The sequence below is a fragment of the Tiliqua scincoides genome, chromosome 2 (assembly GCF_035046505.1).
Source record: "Tiliqua scincoides isolate rTilSci1 chromosome 2, rTilSci1.hap2, whole genome shotgun sequence".
Lineage (NCBI taxonomy): Eukaryota > Metazoa > Chordata > Lepidosauria > Squamata > Scincidae > Tiliqua > Tiliqua scincoides.
This window is the reverse complement of record NC_089822.1, coordinates 115292912-115315446: the sequence shown is the minus strand read 5'-3', so window position 1 is coordinate 115315446 and position 22535 is coordinate 115292912. Positions and strand designations below refer to the sequence as shown.

At 44.5% G+C, this 22535-nt stretch overlaps 1 protein-coding gene across 2 annotated transcripts in view; it reads right to left on the bottom strand.

Moving 5' to 3' along the window:
- Window positions 1–22535, bottom strand: part of L1CAM (L1 cell adhesion molecule) — a 116510-nt gene that overhangs the window by 72053 nt on the left and 21922 nt on the right. For both annotated transcript variants that reach the window (XM_066613299.1, XM_066613300.1), the window contains exons 3-10: window positions 16008–16204; window positions 12213–12335; window positions 10590–10760; window positions 8877–8988; window positions 7586–7770; window positions 2840–2971; window positions 2612–2758; window positions 1382–1493 (exon numbers count right to left, since the gene is read on the bottom strand). In XM_066613299.1, coding sequence (XP_066469396.1) covers window positions 1382–1493; window positions 2612–2758; window positions 2840–2971; window positions 7586–7770; window positions 8877–8988; window positions 10590–10760; window positions 12213–12335; window positions 16008–16204 — 1179 coding nt within the window. The remainder of the gene's footprint in view (window positions 1–1381; window positions 1494–2611; window positions 2759–2839; window positions 2972–7585; window positions 7771–8876; window positions 8989–10589; window positions 10761–12212; window positions 12336–16007; window positions 16205–22535) is intronic.

The window sequence follows — 22535 nt, the reverse complement described above, 5'->3', positions numbered from 1 at the left end:
CTTCTGCGCAGAACGTATTCTGAGCCGGCCTTGTTCATTGCCTGATACCTAGTAAACAGGATGAGATAGTGTTTTAGAGATGCGTTCATATCTTAAGAATGTGTGGTTGCCAGCTAGCGTTATCAGTGCCCGACAGTAACCCCAGCGTGCTCTGTATTGCTTGAGGAGAGTAAATAAAAGGCCGAGGGGGAGACTGGTATAACGGCTTCCCTCCCTGCATCTACCTTTGAAACCTACCTGCCGTCTCTTCATTCTGCCTCTCTGATTCCTCACTGCCTCTGCTCCTTGCACTATATCAGGCAACCGACTCTGAGTCTTGTTTGCTTCCCAAGTCGTTGCTACAATAGTGGAAATGGAAAAGGTGCAAAAGAGGGCAACTAAGATAATTGCTGGGCTGGGGCACCTTCCTTATGAGGAAAGGCTAAGGCGTTTGGGCCTCTTCAGCCTAGAAAAAAGACTCCTGAGGGGGGACATGATTGAGACATACAAAATTATGCATGGGAAGGATAAAGTGGATAGAGAGATGCTCTATTATCTCACATAACTCCAGAACCAGGGGACATCCACTAAAATTGAGTGTTGGGAGAGTCGGAACAGACAAAAGAAAATATTTCTTTACTCAGCGTGTGATTGGTCTGTGGAACTCCTTGCCACAGGATGTGGTGACGGCATCTGGCCTGGATGCCTTTAAAAAGGGATTAGACAAGTTTCTGGAGGAAAAATCCATTATGGGTTACAAGCCATGATGTGTATGTGCAACCTCCTGATTTTAGAAATGGGCTATGTCAGAAGGCCAGATGCAAGGCAGAGCACCAGGATGCAGGTCTCTTGTTATCTGATGTGCTCCCTGGGGCATTTGGTGGGCTGCTGTGAGATACCGGAAGCTGGACTAGATGGGCCTATGGCCTGATCCAGTGGGGCTGTTCTTATGTTCTTATTAACCTAATATGCATACCTGAAATGAAGGCTAAGTACATATAGCTGCACTTGGTCATATTACCAGAATGTCTCCTACAGGCCATGATCTGAAGCCGGGATGAAATGGTGTGAGAGTGGCATGTTTCTGAAACTTGTGGACATTGTGCGCAGCCATGGTTTAATCCTGGCTCCACATGACATCTGAACTCAGCCTCTATAACACATTATGTACCCTGATGATGCAATACATTACAATACTAAATAACAATCAGATTTCACAGCATACCCTGACAGTCTTCTGACAGGCAAGGAAGCATTTTCATTCATAAATGGAAAGAACTCCACACATGTACAATGACACTCATGACATACAAGAAATGGTATATGTAGCTAAAGACAAAGCAATCTCCAGCACTTTTTTGGGAAGCTGACCTATAAAATCATGGGCAAGGCCCAAACTCACCATTTTACAGTAGGTCCAGGTGCCCCAAAAGTTTTGCAGTCCAAGATGACTGTCTGGTTCACGACCACACCATATTCTTTCCCATTTGGGGTCAGGATCTGTGCTGGCAGGCCTAGAAGAAATAAAGGAACATCTCGATTCATGATACACCTTTGAGCACCAGATTGACCGGTTTGTTAAAGAGGCCTTTAGGGGAAGACTGAACCAGTGAATATTTTTTACAGTGGCCAAACTGGATTTTATTGACTGCCAATTCTGTGAATATTGTATTTTATGTTGTTTTGATTCTTTCTTTATTTTTACTGTCAGTAGAAATGCTGGGAAGGTATAAGACTATGCCACAGGTAGGGTGGCATTGAAAGTCAACGTGGAAAAGGCAAAATCGAAAAGAAAGAAGCTTAGTTATTTACAGTGCAATCCTAAGCAAGTTTATTCACAAGTAGGTCTCCTAGAATTCTGTGGGCTTTATTTCAAAGTAACTATGCTTAAGACTGCAGCATCAGTGTATCAAATAACATAATTCATTTTAAAGTATTTTAACTAAATACCAAGTGCTTGTCACTCAATAAAGTTTTTTTTGCAATCATTGGCCAGAACACCAGAAGAAGGCAATAGATTTACTTCTTACAGACCGATTAGGTACTAGACCTGATTCGTATTTCCCTGTAACTTCATGAAATAATACTATTACACTAGGGGTCAGTCTAAATGGCCCTTCTGTTTACTGTTACTGACCTGGGGGCCTTGGTGTAAAGTCTTGCACTGGCGTTGTGCCCCCACCCCCGGTGACGTACTGGGTGCTAACACTATCACTAGTGCTGAGGATTCAGGGGTCAGAAGCCACAAGGGCTCTCTTGTTATCATGGGCTCTTTGTCAGTGCTCCACCTGGTTGATCTCTGTCCCTGGTTATGGTTATCATGCAACTATATACTGATTGTTGTTTTTATTTTTTAATAAAAGCTGACAGTTCAGAAAAGGGGCCTGGATGACTATGCCCCTTAGTACAGTCTCCATGATTTGGGGGGCACCATTCATTGGCTCTTTAATTCAGAAGTGCTGAAGGATGCAAACTGATTCTCTCCTGATGGAGAAGTCTCATGAGGGCTCCGAAGTGAGAATGGTGGCAATATTTGGGGTAGAGAGCCCCTTGCTGGGCTCCAGAAAACAAATGACCTCACCACCCTCTGGAACCAACCCTGCCCTGATCCAAGGTGAACAGAGAAACTCACGGACAACATGGATGTAGGCATTGGCCAAGAGGCTGCCATGTTTGTTGTGCGCCTCACACTGGAACACAGCTGTATCATTTGGTTGCACCTTGCTGAGGATAAGGGATCCTTGGTGGTTTCGGGTCCTTTTTGGGTCTGCCTCCAGCTCTGAAACCCAGACCAGAGTATTTAGGCAACAGTGGAAGAAGTCCAAAGCTGTGGCACCTCTGGTCCTTCCCACTCACTCACCATCCCATAGGACCCCATTTACTCTCCAAGTCATCTTCGGTTTGGGTTTTCCATAGGCCTTGCAGTCCAAGCGCACATTCTCTCCTGGTCCATAAATCTGGCTAACCGGCTTCTGTATCCAGTATGGAGCAGCTGGGGAAAGAAGTCTGGGTGAACGGAGTGCCCCTCAATATTGGCCTGCAACCTCACTGCCGATTCAACACACCACAACTGTCAACATCCTCAGGTGCAGCCAACAAACAATTAGTTAATAATACTTGCCAATATTTGAAAACCCAAAAGAGAGAAATTCAGGTTTCTCCTCCCCATCCCCACCTTGGCCCTTAATGAATGTAAAGTCCTCTCTACTGTGATCCAGGCAAAAGCAACATGGTTTAAAGCAGTGGTTCTCACACATTTAGCACCAGGACCCACTTTCTAGAATCAGAATCTGTTGGGATCCACTGGGAGTGATGTCATGACCAGAAGTGACATCATCAAGCAGGAACATTTTTAACAATCCTAGGCTGCAATCCTACCCACACTTACACATGAGTAAATCCCATTTACTATCATTGTTATAAGAATACACATAATAGCTTGTTAAAAGTACAGATCTGTAACATTTTCCCAAATGCAGTCACTTACCATGGTAGCAACAAGTCTACTATTTTAAAAATAAAATACTGAAATAAAAGGGGACCCACCTGAAATTGGTTTGTGGGTCCCAACCCACAGTTTGAGAAACACTGGTTTAAAGAATGTTGGGCTGCCCTTCCTGTGCTTTTTCCCTGTCATCAAACTTTAAGCTTAAAACTTCAAGGTTTTGAGCACTTCAGGACAGTGTCATGACTTTTTTTTCTGCTTGTACTGTAAAGTGCCATGCACACTGATGACACTGTATAAACAATGAATAATACTGGATGTTACTCAGCCAGACTGGCCTGAGTCCCACTGACTGCAATGGAAGAGTTAAGCTGCACATGGAGTGTTTACAGTATTTCTAAACATGTCCTTGAGTTTTGCTCCTTCAACTGTATACCCTCACCTACATGAACATTTCCTTTGTCTTCAATGACTCCACCCAATCTCCCTTGTTGCACATTGGGCCTGGAATTCCCTCCCAGATTTTCTATGTGACATCACTTCCCTAGGTTCCCTAACACCTAGTTATCATAGCCCTTCAATGGTGGTCAACAGCAAGAAAATGGAAGACATTTTTGACTTGTGAGGCATATCTTGCTCCAGCACAGGTTGGTAGTGTGACTGCCAAACTTACTCTGGCAGTTCTATAAATTCTATTCCAGACAATATAGTAAAACAGAAGACCCAATTTACTGTTGAATGCTACAAAACATTTTCACCCGGTATATAACTACACCAAATTATACCAGGTATATAATGAAATGTTTGAGACAATGACTCTCCCTTTTACAATGTACGCTGGCTATATAACATTAATTCCCAAACCACATAGAGACCATACCAAATGTGCTAGCTAAAGACCCATTTCTTTAATGAATGTTGATGCCAAAATTTTGACTAACGTTCTAGCCAGATATCTCCAAAAGGTTATCAAGACATTGGTCACTTCCCTACACTGAAGGTGTAGCAGCTTCCCTACACTGAAGGTGGATTTGAATTCCCAGACCTTGGCTTATATCAGGGGTACCCAAACGTTTTGACAGGAGGGCCACATTATCTCTGTGACACTGTGTTGGGGACAGGGAAAAAAGAATTAATTTACATTTAAAATTCAAATAAACTTACAGAAATGAATTCATTAGAGACATACTCATTTATGCATTTCTTATATCATATATAATAAATTTTCCCAAACTCCCTATAATATATTTTCTAAATATTCACTTTCTATCAGTCCTCAACTAATTCAATTACTCATTAGTATTAAGTAAAAATAATCTAATTTCCAAAGGTCAACAGGCATGTGGATGCGGGAGAACCCGTGGACATTATATATCTGGACTTTCAGAAGGCGTTTGACACGGTCCCTCACCAAAGGCATAATAAAGATATATATTCCAAACTATGATGGAACCAACAATCTCTTATAATACAGGTATATTCTTTACCATTCTTCAATCTAATTACAGTTTTTTTCTTTGATATAATAGCCACATATAAAACAATTCTTCCACACGTTTACATTTCCAGCTATTTTTTTAATACATTCTAATTCATATTTATCAATTTTGTATGTATTTTTTTTAAATAAGTTTGAGCCATTGTTATTAACTGAGTAACAGCCCAATCCTGAGCTTCCTGCAGCGCCCATGCTCAGAGGCTTCGTGGAGGGCTGCCACTGGATCCTGCGCCTCCCACGCTACCACGGGAGGCACCTCGGGAGAAGGGGATGTTCATCCCCTTCCCCTGAGTAAGGGAAGCAGCCCTGCAATGGGGCTACTCTCTTTAGCGCTGACCAAAAGGTAGAAGAAAAAAGATATGCCTGATGTATAAGCCAGGGGTGCCCAAACCCTGGCCCGGGGGCCATTTGCGGCCCTCAGGAACTCCAAATCTGGCCTGTGGGGAGCCCCCAGTCTCCAACAAGCCTCTGGCCTGCAGGAGACTTGCAAGAGCCCGCACTGGCCTGATGTGAGCCGTGGGACATGTTTTCTCTCCATTCATCGCATTCTGCATGAAATTACACATTGATTGATATATAACATGATGGTATTATTTTTGCAAACTGTGATTTTAGTGATTTTGGTCACCAGTGGTGTCACCTCCCCCCCGGGTGTCAACTTACTAACACCTTATTGGAACAGTTCTCAAACTTTTGCACTGGGACCCACTTTTTAGAATGACAATCGGTCCAGGACCCATCAAAAAGCAAATTAAAATAAATAATTATAAATAAATTAAAGTAAAATAAATAAATAAGGGAAAGCCAGCCCTATTCCACCAAGTGAATATTCTCTGTAGCCTTTCTGCAATAATGCCCCCCCCAAAAAGAATCAGTAAGATTTTCACCCCTACACAGTACCCAGTTCAATTCAAGTTCTTATATTTCATGCATATCACTATCAGGACCCATCTGGCTTTACAAGTCTGACAGCCCAATCCTATGCCTGTCTACTCAGAAGTAAGTCCCATTATAGTCAGTGGGGCTTACTCCCAGGAAAGTGTGGATAGGATTGCAGCCAAAAACAGAAAAAAATTTCACCTTACCCTGTCAAGCCTCTGTTTCATTCTTTTTATGGGGGGGAGGGGTTGCCTTGTGGAGCATTTGTTGAGCTCCAGGTGCATCAAATCAGGACCATTCTGGTGGCCTCACATTTCCCTTTGCCTGACCTGCCCAGAAGCCAAGGCACATTTGCTTACTCGTGAGTAAACATGACCATGTGGCTTAGTTTCGCTTTCCATAGGACTCAATACATTCACCAGCTTGGAGGGAGGGACCTCCTTCTCGGGTGTTTTGGGGGGGGGGGCTACATTCATTGGATCAGGACCATTCTGGTGTTGTTGGATTCCCCTCAGCCTATCCTTTCAGAAGGACTAAGGCACGTTCGCCTACACATGAGTAAATGCACGATATGGCTCAGTTTCACTTTCCATTGGACTCCATGCATTTTTTGTTTTCCGTTTTTTTTGCCAATAACTTTTGATAGAAAGGAGATATTTCACTCTCGGTTTTTGCATTGCATTCAGCTGGAAATTTTGCATCCAACGGTATATAACACAATGGTATTATCCCTAACCACTGGGATTTTAGTACGTCACCCTCCCAGTGTGCATCACCCCCACCTTGTGTGTCACCCGGTGCGGTCCACACCCCCCGCACCCTGCTAGCGACGCCACTGCCTGACACCAAGATGTTAGCAGATTTGTTTTCTGGCAAGTAGGAACTTTCAAAAGTTGGAAAAGTTTCACTTTCCCTTTTGGTTCCGGAAAGTGTAATGAGCAGATCAGCAGCAAGAAAGGAGGTGGAGTTTCTGCAATCTAGAGAAGCAGACAACCCTCATTTGCAACCTTTATGCATGGGAGAAGTCAGGAAAGAGGGTGAGAGACCTGGTACTCTGTAAACTCCAGCAGGCACAAGCAGTCACATTTGCAAAATTTACTTTGCATGGTGCACGGTAGAAAATGCTAGTTGTCTGTGAAATCCAACAGCAGCAAAACTCATTTGCAATTCTGTGCTGGGTTTCGTAGGAGACAAAACGTCCGGTCCATACACAAGCATGACCCCAAAACATGCTTATCTTTATATGTACGTTAAATGCAGTACTAGCAGGTAGGGATGAAATCTAGCAGGTAGTTAGATGTTTAAAGTTTGTATGTTGCTAAACGTTTAAACTAGCCTCGCTTTGCAAATGCTATAGCAGACCTTGGAAATCATGCAGGGACAGTGCTCAACAAACACATTAGGCTGGTTGCTGGGGGTGGAGCTGAGAAAAAGGTAGAGCTGGGAAAGGGCATCATTAAGTTTTACTTGTATTCTGCTGCTTCTCTATTCCAGTTGCCACAAGAACAGATCATGCTCTTGCAACAGCAGGTCAAAAATCCACTGCTTGAATATAATTTAATCACAATTTCCCTGACTTTCCCTGACTTCCGACCAATTTCCCTGACTTTCCCTGACCAATTTCTATTTCCCTGACTTGCGAGAAAGTGGCAACCCTGGAATGACAGCATCCTGTTAGCAGTAGGAAAGAATCTCCTCATATGTTCCTCAAGATCCTCTTTCTAGCTCTGCTCCTCATTCAATCTGATCCTGCTGGCACCCTTATGTAACAGTAGTGAACATACCCTCAACAGTAACGTAGTAGTTGTGGCGGACTGTGCCATGTTTGTTGTGAGCGATGCACTGATATTCTCCGTCATCCTCCACCACTACATTTGGGATGTGCAAAGTTCGGTTGAAGTTCTCAAAGACCAGCCGATCCGAAGGTGTCAGCCTATTCATTTGGACCCATTCCACAGAAGGTGTTGGGCTGTGGCGGGAGGAGAGAAAAGCAAGAGAATGGGTAACACCAACGGTCTAACTCTGCTCTGGACCACCTAGTTTGATTGGTATGTTCTCCACCCCCAGTTCCATGTCACTGGCAGGATGGCCTTAATGTTTAGTTGGTTCATCAGTAAGGTAACTGAATTAAAAATATTCTGACAGGCTGAAAATGTGCCCTCATTCACATTGTCTATTTATACAATTTCCTTAGAACCTTTGGAAGGTCTGATAGTTGTGGTTTCACTAGCTAAGGAAACTATCAGCCCAATCTTATTGTGGCTACCACCCCATAGTATAGCGACACCAAAACAGCTGCTGCTGTATCCTGTGGGGCAAGGAGGCAGCCGGAGGTCTCTTCGGGTAAGTGAACATCAGTTCCCTCACCCCATGTCGAGCACAGGCAGCCCCATGGATCTATTTGGATCTGCACCAGTTCAATAGCTGGCACAAATTTGATTCACCCATGCAGAGCTTTCAGGAGCAGGAGGGGGATGGGATGTGGTGGCAGCCTTTGCTGCCATCCCTGCTCCCCTCCTGGGCCTGATCTACTCCCTGGGCCACCCTCCCTTCGCCCAAAAACACCTTTCCCAGGACCAGGCTAATGATTTCCATTTCCCTGAACCAAGGAAATGGGGGGGGGGGGGTTTAAATCTCAGAATACATTCCACAAACTTTTCTTTTCTCCTCCAGGGGCAAGATGCAATAGACACACCTGCCTGCTGCAGGGATTTCCTCCCTTATACATACAAAGAGTCACTGTGATAGCAAAATCCTCTGCATCTTTACTCAGAAGTAAGTCCTATTAAGAACATAATTATGTTCAATAGGGCTTGCTCCCTAGTGAGTGAGTATAGAATTGCAGTCGACAAACACTTCAAGACACACATATAGGCACTGCTACCCAATGGCGTAACTAAGGAATGCCAGGGGTATCAATTGCCTCGGGCTCCATGCTGCGGGGGAGGGAGGGCTCAGCAATTACTCAGAATCTGCAGGAGCCTGTAAACAAGGACGCTTTACATCACAGATGCCTTTGAGTCTTCTTCAGCAACATCCTTTGTACCCTTGACAACAATTCATCAAGGTACTTACAATCCTTCCACAATGCATTCCAACACCAAGTCCTTTCCCAGCAGTGCCACATACGAACTGGTTGTCCCCTTTGGCAGCATTAGACGTGGCCTTCGGGCCACTAAAGAGTTGGCTGCATGAAAGAGAAAGAAGGGAAAGTTTCTGAGGCAGCAAGGAACCAGCAGACTCTGAGCCCACACCTGCTGGGGAGTAACATGGTCTGCTGCCACCCCACCCAAACAGCAGCAGCAGCTCCTTGCACAAACAGGACCACAGAAGACTGCAAGTAGGGAATGTTTTGTTGCCTTATAAGGACTGTTGGTTTCTAAGAACATTCTTACCTCTGCCCTTTAATATGCCAAGGGTAACCCACCCATATACCCAGATCTGATCCAAACTATGCAGTGCCAAAGTTGTCTCCCTTTTTTACCCTCTACCTAGCAGCTACCTGGCAGCTTCTTCAGCACAGGCCAGATGGAGCATATGAGGAGAAAGAAAGGAAGAAATCCGCCTATGCTCCCAGTACACTCTGCCCAGCCCATTTGGAAGGAATGGCCGGGCAGGCCAGAAGGAGGTGGCAGAAGAGAAGCAATCCTGTTCTGATCATTCTCCTGGAAGGGGAGCAATCAGATCAGGGTTGCAGTAGTCTCTGCTGCTTCTTTGCCATCTGCTGCAGTCTTTGCCAAGCTTCTTTGCTTGCACTAGTGGTGGGTCGCCCTGCTCTGATCATCTCCTCACTCTCAGTGAGCAAGAATGGGATTGGAGCACCAGATGAAATGGCTGAGTGGATGGCAGGCTGGGGAAGGCAGAAGGCAGGCACTGGATGCAGGACACCCCCACCAATTCACTGCCTCTCCCAGACCACTCAATGCAGCTCTCCACCTGGCCTCTTGGGAGGGCAAACCCAGTTGCGCACCTGTCATAGACTTAGATGGGGCAAAAGCCCCAGGCGCCAGCTGCTAGGACCCTGCGGAAGCTTCTCTGGATATCAGATCAGATTAGGAATCAAATGCAGTTGTGAGCCACTTAACCACAGGGATGTGGACCGGCATCCCTGTCATCAAGCAGGGTTTGATGCTATGTGAAGCCTCCAAAGGCGAGAGGAAGCTCCACTCCCCTCGCCTCTGGAGGCTTTTCTGAGCCTCCCAGAGGCAGCACAGGTCTGCGCACTGCCTCTGCAAGGCTTAGAATGCCAGAATCATGTGAGAAACGCAACTTCTGGTTTCCTCCTGGAAACAGAAAATCTCTTGCATGATTGGGCCATTCTGAGCCTCGAAAGACATGCGCTGCCTTTTGGAAGGCTCAGAAAAACCTCCAAAGGCTTGGGGGGTGCAACCTCCTGACCAGAGGCAGCCATCACATATATGACCCATTACTGACCAGAAGTTTGTTAAGGTGTGCATGCCTGTACTAATTAGGAACGTTGAATAGCTGTTAGACAACCCATGCCAAAATCTGCTGCAGTAGTTTTGGGAGAAGATTGGGAGAGGTGATCAATTTTAACACTATTCTCCAGCACATTCTACATTCTAATTCTTTAATACCTCTTTAATACCACTCCTTTCTTCTCAATACAATCTCAAAGGAGTTCGCATATTCTCCACAGAAGACACAAATTGACTGAGGAGTCAGATGTTTATGGAAAGGTGACTGATGAATTCTTGTAATAAACAACTATTTTCCTATCCCAGAAGTGGCTACATCTCATAACTGCAAGATATCCTGAGGACTTACTGGGATAGACTTTTAGTTCAATAGGCTCCTTCTGGATGATGATTCGGGGACCTTGGAAATGGACGTTACAAATATAGTCTGGATGGCTATCGCGTATCTCCACATTGGCAAAGTAAAGATTTCCATCCTGGCCCATGGTGACTCGTTCATTTTGTGAGAAGTGCTGAATCACTGGGAGAAGGAAGAAGGTGAGAAAGAGGTTCGGTATAGATACTGTATACAATACAGTTAACAATGTCTCCACAGCCAGCAACACAGGAAACACCCCATTCCCTCCTCCCCCAAGTAATTTAGCTAATATCCATATGTGGATAAGCAAATGCACACTGGAGAAATAAGAGAAGTTGACTTTATTGTTATTTAAAGGCTCAGCTGTGCCATTCTAAACAAGTACCAGAGCAGAGCCCTGAGGAAACCCTGAGACAAATGACATCCTGAGAGTAAGCAACAAAGTTCACATTGCTGGAGTTATACTTTCCAACCAGGACCAAAAATACTTCCTTTTTTCAAGGTGCCTATCTTCATTTTCATGAGAACATAAGAACTAACTTGGTGATCTTTGTGACCAAAGATCTCCTTATAACCTTTTGCTTCCAGCCAGATGCCTCTGAGAATCTCACAAGCAGGGCATGAAGGTCAAGGCCTTGGGGCTGGGTTTAAGCCAATTGGTCCAATTGCTCACAGTTGGACTCCCATGCCTAAGGACCCCTGGCGCTAGGGTAATCTACCTTTAGTCTTGTATGCTATTTTTATATTAAAATGTGCTTAGTGGTCCATTAACATTTGGTCCATTAACACACATGAACTTTTTACATACCCATTTTGATTGCTCTCCATTCTACTATACTGATATAAAGTCTATAAGAAAATTTATTGGCTGTGAACCTGAGGTCCCACAAAAGAAGTTTCCATTTGGGCTCTATGGCTCCTAGGGCCAGCCCTGACAGCCTTCCCAACCCACATTTGAAATGCTGAAATGCAGAGAACCTAAATGCCCCTTGGCTACCAGAACCGCTATGACAAGTTCCAAGCAAAAATACCATGCTTAAGCCATCATGTGACACTGTCCTGGGCAAAAGTTCATTTGAATTAGATAATCTACAACATTATAGTGGATCCTCATTATCCACGGATTTGGTATCTGCAGATTCAACCAACAGCAGGTTCTGAACCCACAGTGGGAGCACCCACAGAGGATCTCCCAGACATGACCTCCAGATATGTCGGGGGGGGGGGTCCTATTTGGGTTAGACAGTGGATTTCTTTATCTATGGTTTTCAGCATCTATGTGGGTTCTAGGAACGGAACCCCTGTACAGAAGCCGAGGCACAATCTATACTGTGTATTCCAACAGGTTTAATAAGAGATGTCAAGGTCTGAAGCTGGGACTTTATACATTTAGAGACCTGGTTCCACCATGAAGCTGTCTCCCTTTCCAAAACCCAGTCAGGCAACAGTGATGACCCCTTCACTCCTGAGAAAACCTCCATAACCACTCAACCAAAAAGTGGGCTTAGTGCCTACATTTCTAGCTGAGTGCAAAAACAATGAGAGATCCTGTCTTGGTTGTATCAGCCTTGACCACTTCTACAGACCTGGGGAAGAACAATCAGGAATACTCACTGCTGTTGAGCCAATAGATTTTAGGGGAGGCAGCACTTGTGGGTGGGTTACAGGGTAAGATCACAGAGGCCTCTTCCTCCACTACAATGGGTGCCACCTTCTCCTTGGGCCATTGTGGAGCACCTGGACAGTAAGAAAGAGTGAAATTGGTGAGCAGTGGGTGGCAGGTGAGGGTGATCAGAAGTGGGATAAAGGTACCGTAGACTGAGAGGCATCATGTGCAAAGTCCCCTGGAGCCAGTTCTTCACATACATATTTCTTCCTTGGCCTTTGGCAAGAATATACATCTAACAGGGCTTTCATTATTACAAAGTAAACAAAACACTTTGCTTTGGAATTTCTTATTTATCCCCTGCTCCCCGCATCACACCACCATTCTTTGAAGGTACCCAATCTGTATACACAAATAGTGAACTTGGTGGTCCTAGGCCTGTTACTATGGAAATGAGACAGGGCTATCCACAGACAAGGAAGAAACTTCTGCATATTCAGAGGACTCACAGGTCTGCAGAAAAATATTAGTTTATAAATTAGAAAGGAGAAAAATGGAAAAACTGGCCTGATAGGGACTGAACATGCTCACTGCTTTTAAGGAGTCATAGATTGCTGGGGACAGTTCAATGTTAACTGGGAAAAAAGAAAATGGCATGGAGTGGGGAGATATGTCCTGCTGGAACTCCTCATAGTATCCTGGAGGGGGAGCTTAGAGTTGGGGCAGATGAACCGTAAGGTGGGCATCCCTCAACTCTGACAACCCACACCATTCAGAATGCTATAATGCTAAGGACTTTGAAGCTAAGAGAGGCCTCTCTCTCACAAACTCTTGGGTTGTGAAAGAGCAGAGACCCCAACAGTTACCGTAGATACTCAGTAGTGAAATTTTTGCCAAGTAATCAAGCTCCAATTCTCACTTCGCCTTATCTCCGGGTCAATCAGAGGGCAAAGCCTTTCAACTCTGAAAGGTTTCGTTTCTCAAGCGGCAGACAGGTGCCAAGTTTCTCAAGCAGCAGGCAGGCAGCAGGCAGGCAGGGCAGAGATAGTCTCTACGGCAGGGGTGCTCACACTTTTTTGGCTCGAGAGCTACTTTGAAACCCAGCAAGGCCCAGAGATCTACCAGGGGGGAAGGAAGCGTCTGACAGACACCCCCTTTAATGTATGGAGCCCTGCTGGAGTCTAGTCAGTTTCGTCAGTTTTGTTGCTGCATGCCTGAAGAGCAGCTAAAGTGTCAGTTTCAGTGTCAGTTTAGCTAAATATGTCAGTTTTGTCTAGTCACTAGATGAAACTGACATATTAGCAGTTTGGAGAGACAGGGCTCCGCGATCTACTCATTTTGCCTCGCGATCTACCGGTAGATCGCGATCCACCTATTGAGCACCCCTGCTCTACGGCAACTGGGACATTCCAGCCAAAGTTAACCTTTTATTCTGCTGCAGCCTGGTTCTGCTTGGCAAATGCTTGCAAAGCAGGTTTGTTTTTTGAAAAACCAGGATGGGACCCTCCTTCCCAGACTGCAATTCAATGCACCATTACTTCAGAATAACACCCATGGAAAGCAGTGGGTCTACTTCTAAGTAAAAAGGGCTGCAAATATATGCAGCTGCATCTCTGCTGTGAATTGAATTGCACACTCCCAGTTATGTGTTATATGCTGTATGTAGAGCTTCTGGCTTAACACACCAGACACCTTAAAGGTGGATTTGATTCATGGTTCAACCTTTTTCACTTGCATATCTCTTGGAAGCCCATTTCCATAAATTGTACCCTTCCTATTAGCAAAATATTTGTAATTAGTAAGACAAGCCTTCATCATCTCCATATGAAAGCCCAGACTTCATGTATTCATCACATATTTTTCTCTTTTCATCTGTTTGAAGAAGACTCTGCCTTTGCACTGTTTTGCACCAGAAGTGTGTTGAGAAATTCTGGGTGATTGATCACTTTCCATATTTCAGCTTTTTTACTGTGCTGATTTTCAATCACTGGTTCATACATGAATTGATGACCAAAGACTAGCTATTGGTGGGGCTTTCACAGCCAACTAGCTACCTCCCTTCCAGGTCGTGCATTCTGGAGCACGGTCTGCCTTTTTCTGCCATTATTCCATTCTTTTTCAAGTACCCCTAAAGGTCCTGTTGAGTGTCCCTGGAAGTACATGAATACCAGGTTGGGAACCACTGTTATGTTGTTCACAGTGCACTTACTCTGATAGAGTTTACAAAAAGGTGGTGACCAGAATTTAAAAAAGAATAAAAATGTATCTTATGATCTTTTACTGTGCTTTTAATAAATTAGAGACTACAGTTCTTAGGTAACAATTAGTGGTATGTTATTTTTCAGGATCTGGCCTCGGGAAAAATCAGACAAAACTATAGTCAGACACCCCCCTAAGTTTAACCCCCGACTTATCTGAGGGTCATGGAAAATTCCATGATTGTTGGCTCAAAACTTGCCCTCGGCTTATCTGTGGGGTCGACTTATAGGTGAGTGTCTGGGGTGAGTGTCCTGGAGCAAAAGATGAAAATTAGGAAGGGGGATATGCTGAGCTCAGCAATCTCAAGCTGTTGAATAGGGGTCAGCATTGTCAGACAGCAAAGTACTATCAGACAGCCAAAGACCTGGGACCTCAGAAGGGTCCAATGATGATCTCCCAAGAGCCCCTCTGCGCCATAACCTTCATGTGGCGGATGGACTCCCTTCAGGTTTACCCAGGTAAGAGAGAGCCAATGGAGAGCAATTTGCCAAGGGCCTCCTGAAACCTGAAGTCAATCCTGCTTCTGAGCAATGGTGGAGTGGAGAAACCTCCGAACTGTTCCTCATGCCTGATGTAATACTTTGCAGGCACCCCACTGTGTTTTGGTAAAGCAGACGCATAATGGGCTATCAACTTGTTTACCACCATCACTCACTATAAATGGCACCCAATGAAATACAGTGCAGTTAGGGAAACGTGAAATGAAAGGTTTACCCTGTGCCCTTTATGTGAGAAGGAGGCCTCTGTGTTAGCAGCATGTTCAACACCAGACTTAGGTAAGACTGGAGGTAAGGTCTAAACCAGAAACTTCCTAGCTTATAGCTCATGTTCATATTCTACATCATCTCCACCATCAACAATAGTAATATGCAGTGAAGGGCAGGCAAATTTCTATGCCAGATGAAAAAGGATGTTCCAATTGTGGAACACAAGAAGGAAGTTTTCAAAAAATTGCAGAATACCACCATCTAGCCTCAAACACGTTCTTTTCTGATATCAGTTATCTTTGCTGGTTACATTCAGGATCCTTAACATGTCTTCTCTTCCCTCCCCCCCCTTTTATTCCTCCTCAGCATGCATGGGGAGGGGGAGGCAAAGCTGGAGAGAAAGGGTGGGGGAGGGGCCCACAGAGGTGCTGATGGAGAGGACTGGCAATTACATCACTCCAACACCATGAATCCATGGCAACTGTTTCCATAGAAACAGGAGCAACCGGCTGCACTTCAGGGAGTCCGGGCAGGTAAAAGCAGGGGGGTGGGGGGAGCTGGGGATAGACATTTATTGTGAGGGGGAGGGGACAAATATATTACTCAGAGAACTGGGGTGTGTGTGTGCGCTCGTGTGCCATGTGCATTTGTGGCAGTCATTGTGAGTCCAGGAATGAGCAGCATCAGCAAAGCTTTGGCGAGAAATATTACAGTGTGTGTGATGTAGAGCTGGAGAGAAGAAAGGAGTGATAAACATAATAGGGTAGAGGGGCTGGTGCAGGGACAGCATGGTGAAGGGTGAAGGAGGCTGAGGGGCACTGACAGGTGGTTACTCACTTTCAGCCACAATGCGGCTTTCTGTGCTCATGGCAGTGCCCAAGCCGTTGCTGGCATAACACCGATACACCCCCTGGAACCTGGTTGCCACATTTCCATTGTTTGTAGTGATGACCAGAGTCCCTGAACCATTCCGTTTCATCATCCCTGGTTCACTATCTGGGTCAAACAGTAGCCCATCCTTGGTCCAGCGGAACCTGCCAGATGAAGAAAGCATGACAAAGTCACAGGGGCACATGTTGAGCAGAAGCCAGGAGGGAAATCCCTCTTATGTCAACCGAGCAGTTGCGTGGACCAGAAACAGAGACATCCCTTAGGCTGATTGTGGGTTTTTTTTTGTTTTTGAGGGTGGGGGGGACAACATGCATGGGTGGTACTGGAATCAGTTTCATGCAAAAGCTGACCATTGGGGAAAGGTTTAGCAGAAAGGCATTAAGGACTGGCTTATGTACAAGTCTTGCACATGTTGAAGATTCACCGATTCACCAATTCACCGATTCACTGGATGTTCATACGACAGGAGAATTTTACTTTTAGGGGATTCTCAGGAATAGTACATGGTGGGGGGGGGGCTCAGAGAAGCAGTTGTGGTAATGTAAGGTGATAAGAATGAAAGGCTGGGGAACAAGATTTTCTCTCATATTAATGATTGTTGGGTAAAGACTGGGAAGTAGGTTACGTGATGCGTGGAGGTCAGAGTAAGGTCAGGGACATTACCAGAACCTCACATGAAGAAAAAATTGAGACATTAATTACAGAATGAAGTGGGGACTGGAATACTGTGCACTCTGAAATATCCAGTACCATCAGCCTAGAAACCAGTTCCTGAAAAAGGCCCATCTTGAGGCTGTTCAGTCTGACTCAGAAATAATTTCAGTGTGCTGCTCCAAAATGTAATAAAAATTAACAGAACTGCATCCCATATGTACTCTTTCACATACATGCATTATGTTGGAACAACTTAAACCAAACTTGTCATTTGAGAATTTGGAATGTGTTTGGTGCAGAACAGGGTCAGAGTCAAAAGGGAAGATATCTGTAAGGCAGTGGTTCCCAAATTTACTGCGGTCATGGACCCCTGTGGTTATGGTACTCTGTTGTAGTGGTACCACTGTCCAGCTCCATTGGGTGCTGCCATCTTGAATTGTGCCAGATCTTGTGTGATTAAAGATGGTGACACCCAGGAGAGCTGGTAAGAAAAGGCCACCGGGTACATCCTGTGGCACCTTTGTGAGTTTGTTTTGGTGCCTTTGGGTGCTGCAGCACACAATTTGGGCATCACTCTTTCCACACCAGCCAATGATTTCTCCTAGTGTCTCTATACCACTAGCTGAGTAGTCAATCCATTATACCTTTGAAGACTACTCTGGAACTCTAATTGCTTCAAAAATGCATTAGCTAAATTCTTGGTTGGCATGAGCTGCAGAGTTCTCATCAAGACATGATAGCATTACACTGCAACACTGACGCCTGTTCATTTACAGGCACCATGGACAGTCCAGCCAGGAAGTGACCCAATGTGACTTGTTTCGGCAGCAGATAGTAGAGGAAGTGGGGGGTGGATTTGGGGTTGCTGTTCACCTGGAGACTGCCGCCATTCAGCCCGCCACAGACACAAGCCGCATTGATCCATTGCCTTTTTGCTAAAAATAAGAATTGGATCATCCTCTTCTCTCCCCATGCTCTGTCCTTACATGGGGTTTAAAGTTTAAAGGGAATGTGTCCTTTTAAATGTTAAACCCCATGTGAGGAAGGAGCACTTTGCTACTTTTGCTACCCCCTCCTTTTGCTCCACATCTATGCGGCATTTAAAGGTATGCATTTCCATTTGAGGGGAGGAGAATTTGTGTTTCCTCAAAGTCAGCAGCAGGAAGTTGCAGCAAAGGCTGCATCAGGCATTGAACCCTGTTGGGCCAGTCCTGACAGGCAGAATTCAAAATGCTGATTTGAACATGTGAAGCCCTTTATGGTTTGGTACCTCAAGGACCATCTGCTCCTGTATGAATCTGCCCAAGTATTAAGGTCATCATCAGCAAACTTTCTCCAGGTGCTTCCCACTTCACCTCCAGTAGCAAGGCAGGTGGCAGCTGGAGAGAGATGGCTTCCTGGGTCATGGAGCCCCAGCTGTGGAATGCTCTCCCCCAAGTGAGCTCTACTTGGCTACTTCATTGCTGAGTTTTAGGGATCGGTTTTATTTGATTTCATGTACCTATTACTAGTGGCATAGCTAGGTCATTTGACATTTGGGGTCCATCAATTTTTGTCACCCCCCCATATGTCAACATTAATTTGTCAGGGTGCCTGCTAGGATGGGGAGCAAAATTGGGCAAAACCAATCAGAATGGGAGCCCAGGTCTATTTGGCAGGTAGATCTGGGCTCCAAGTTCAGATGGGAGCCCAGGTCTACTGCCCAGCAAACCTTGGCCACAGAGGTCAAAGTTCAACCAGGAGCCCAGGACTACCTGCCTGGTTGACCTGGGCTCTGGAGGTAAGGTAGTGCTCATGTCCCCCCAACAAAAACACTGGATCCACCCCTGGTGTCACCCCCCAGGGTGTCACCTTGATAACACCTTATTGGTTCCATAACTTGGATCCAGAAATGTGTTATAATTACATCTCATTGGCTCTTTGAGCATCTCAGTCTCATTGGTCCAGAGTTAAGGAAATTGTACTTTTTGTTACAAAAGACAGTTGCATTTTTCTTTTCTGGTTTTTCAGCCATAACTTTTGATGGAATGGAAATATTTCACTCCAGTTTGTTCCATTGCATTCTGTTGTAACTTATGCATTGAATGCTATATAACATGATGGTTTTATTCCTAACAACCATGATTTTAGCAATTTCGGTCACGAGTGGCATCATCCCCCAAGGGTGGCACCTGAGGCAGACCATCCCTCACCCCCACTAGCTACACCACCACCTATTACTTATTGTCCATAGCTACTAGCATAGCTGGATTTAATATTTTATTCTATCTCTTTTTTTCTATTAAATTTACTGCTGCTGTTGTCGCTTGATTTTATATTTGGCAATTTAAAATAACCATTTGCTGTTTTGAGAACATTTCAGTTGAAAAGTGAGCCAAAATTGATTGTTCTCAATCAACCAACCAATCATTCAATCATTTAATCAATATGTCAACTCCAGAGCTAATAAAGAGCAGTAGTTAAGAAACTACTTAACTGCAACTGTGCAATTGTTCAACTGTTCAACTGTGTAACTGAAGTGCAGTTCACATTTTGCCTCTGCCACAAATTCACTGGGGGCCTTTGGTATGCCACTCTGCTCTCAGCCCACCATGGGCATGTGGGTGATAATAATACCAACCTACCTGATTGTCAGAGTGACAGGGATAAGGTATAACTAGTGCTCTGAACACTCTAAAGCAATGTTTCCCAAACTGCGCGTTTGTTGCAAGCCAATTTTGAGTGGGTTATGAAAGAAAAGAAAATCAAAAAATCAAAGAAAACAAAAAAGTTTGCAGAAGAAAATTGTTAGTTGGAATGCTAACCTGTGGAATGAGGTAACCTTCATAAATCCAAATTAAAATGTCGTATTTTCCAATTTTTTTCTAGTATTTGGTGTGCCATATTATCATGTGTGAACCCAGTTTCAGCATTTTGTCTGCCTGGAAGTTCCTGACTGCACATCTTGCTTTCCAGTTCAGCTTTCTCGGTACCTTGGAATGACTCTTAAGGTTTGGGGGAACAGTACTTTAACTCAGTTTCTGGAGAGAGTCTAGCAAATGTCTACACACGACCAATATGTAGAGTTCCTAGCAGCCTTGGGAGCATAGAACCCTGATTATTAATTAAAATAATAATAAAATAATAATATAAATTAAAATAATTAATTAAAATTATTATTAATTTTAAAAATATTTTAAATATATTTTTAATAAATATATTTAAATATATTTAAATAAAATTTAAATTTTAAATTTAAATATTTAAATTTAAATATTTTAAATAAAAATTAAAATTAAAATTAAAATAATTAATCGTTAGTTAATTAATTAATTAATTAATTAATTAATAATTATTAATTAATGAATAATAATAATTTCTTTGTCGTCGTTATAAATAAATAAATAAATAAAATGCTAGATTTAGTGGGTCACAATAGATTGTCATTTTAAAAAGTAGGTCCCAGTACTAAAGAGTTTTGGAACCACTGCTCTAAAGTACTACATCAATGGATTCTGTATAAGGATTCTTATACAGGGTGGCCCTTGGTATCCGCAGGCAGGGCCTAGGAGAGGGGAGTAAAGGGGGTAATTTGTACCCGGGCTCAGGGTCAGAAAGGGGGCCCAGAAGCCAAAGGAGGGGGCCCAGAAAGTTTCTGAGATCTGACATTTTCCTGTCTCATCTGAACTCGCTGCCTGCACATGATGCTCGCACACAACCACGTGCATACAGTGTTAACAGCTGCTGCAAGCCATACACACTGCACTCAGGAATGTATCCATGACCCTCCTGAACACAGTTTCAAATCTGGTAGGAAACTGGCTTGCAGCAGCAGCTCTTTAGCTTGTGGATCCCATTACCATGAAGGAGTGTATAGAAGTTCAGGGACCCAGGTGCGGGGCTACTGCTGCAGCATAAGTTCATTTTGGTCCATTGTAGTGTGAGCCTAAATACGATGATGCTAATTTTCTGCAATCGATTTTCTATATTTCAAAGATTTTAGAGAGACTTAGGAGTGGGTTTGGTTTTCCATATTACTTTATCTAGCTGCCAGTGCTGCATGATCAGGTAGATCTGGGCTCTGCATCAAGAAGACTAGTAGACCTGGGCTCCAAAGACTACTGTGGCTGTCAGCACCCTCCCCCTGCCTTATTTTGCCCCCATTCTGCCTGCTCCCATTGCCCCTCCCTCCCCTTCCCCAAAGGGAAGACTTTGTACCCTCTGATAAAATTCCTCTCATAGGAATTCATGGAAGAAATTAAATTTGTACTGGGGGCTTCACCGATTCACAGCATAATTTCTCAACCACCATATAAGATGTTTCACATGCACATGTTAAAACAAAAACAAAAACGTGTGAACAATCTAAATAGGTGACTATAACGTGTAGATTCTCCAAACAAATCACTGGCCTCACTTCCTTCCAATCAGCCTTCCCTAAGGCACAGATACTATGCCTTGTATCTCTGTTGAGTGTGAACAGACATGCCTTGTCTCTCTGTTGGGACATGACATGAAGAACTGACATGAAGAACATCCTGAACCGGTGAAGACTCCTCTAATGTGGGTAGCTCTTATTCTAATACAATCTAACAGTAAACCATTTTAGGTGTGAGCCTCCAAGTTTAATTCATGGAAAAGGTATACTTCAAGGTCAAAGGAGTTCCATGGGAGTGTGAGTGTGAACTTGATGGTGACTGTGGCACTGGGGCATAGCACATTTTGTGTTTCCAAAGTGTGTTACTTGTATAATATTGTAAACCTTACAACAAACTTGTAAGGTAAGAAAATACTATCATCCCCATCTTGCAGATGGGAAGTTGAGGCTGAGAGGAGGAGGCACTAGGGTAGCCCTATTTGCAGTCAATTAGCCATGTGGTTTTTCTAATCTAAATCCCACCCATCCATACCTTCTACTATTATTACACCACAGATATCTGTCTTTTTCCTAGTCAGCAGCTAAAAGCAGCCTGCACAGGGGGGAAAATCTGAATGAGGGAAATGGGGGAGGGAGTTAAATCCCACTCCCCCAGTGCCATGAACCTGATCCAGGTCACCTCGTGCCCTGCAGGTGCTTTAAATGAAACAGAAATCAGTGGTGGCCCTGGTGGTTTTCCTACCAAGGGCCAGTATCCCACTCGCCATCCTTGATCCAGAATTAATTGCGGTGATGTCATTGTCACTGCAGTTGCCTCCTCCATTCCCCCTTTGATAAAGGGGGAAGGAAGGAGGCAGCCCAGTCTCCAAAGGAACCATTCTCACCACTTCTAGCACTGCCCACTTTCTGGGCACCTTCCAGCAGCACAAAAAAGCTCCTCAGGAGCCTTCTGCGCTGCTACCGTGTTTCCCCGAAAGTATGAGCTACCCCCAAAATAAGACCTAGTTGTGATCAGGGCCAGGACGGGGGGAAGGTGTCCTCGGGCGGGGGCGGGTGGACAACGTGACCAGGAAAGCTGCACTCCCATGTGTGCCACCTAGAAAGCGCCTGCTGTGCTGCCTTGGGCAGAGGATGCTGAGGAGGAGCTGAGGCGGGAAGCAGCAAGCGAGGCAACCCTGCCTACCTGGCTCTGAGGCTCTCCACACTTTCCAGGGAGTAAGTCCCATTAACTATAAAGGGACTGACTTCTGAGTTGACAGGCAGGCACGGATCCTCCTGGGTGCTAAAAGGATACCCTCTCCACACCTTCCAGGGAGTAAGTCCCATTAACTATAAAGGGACTAACTTCTGAGTAGACAGGCAGGCAGGCAGGCATCCTCCTGGGTGCTGAGGGGATATTTTTGTAAGGTATATTTTTGTACATGAATGACTATGGATTGTTGTACATTAAAAAAAAAAAAAGA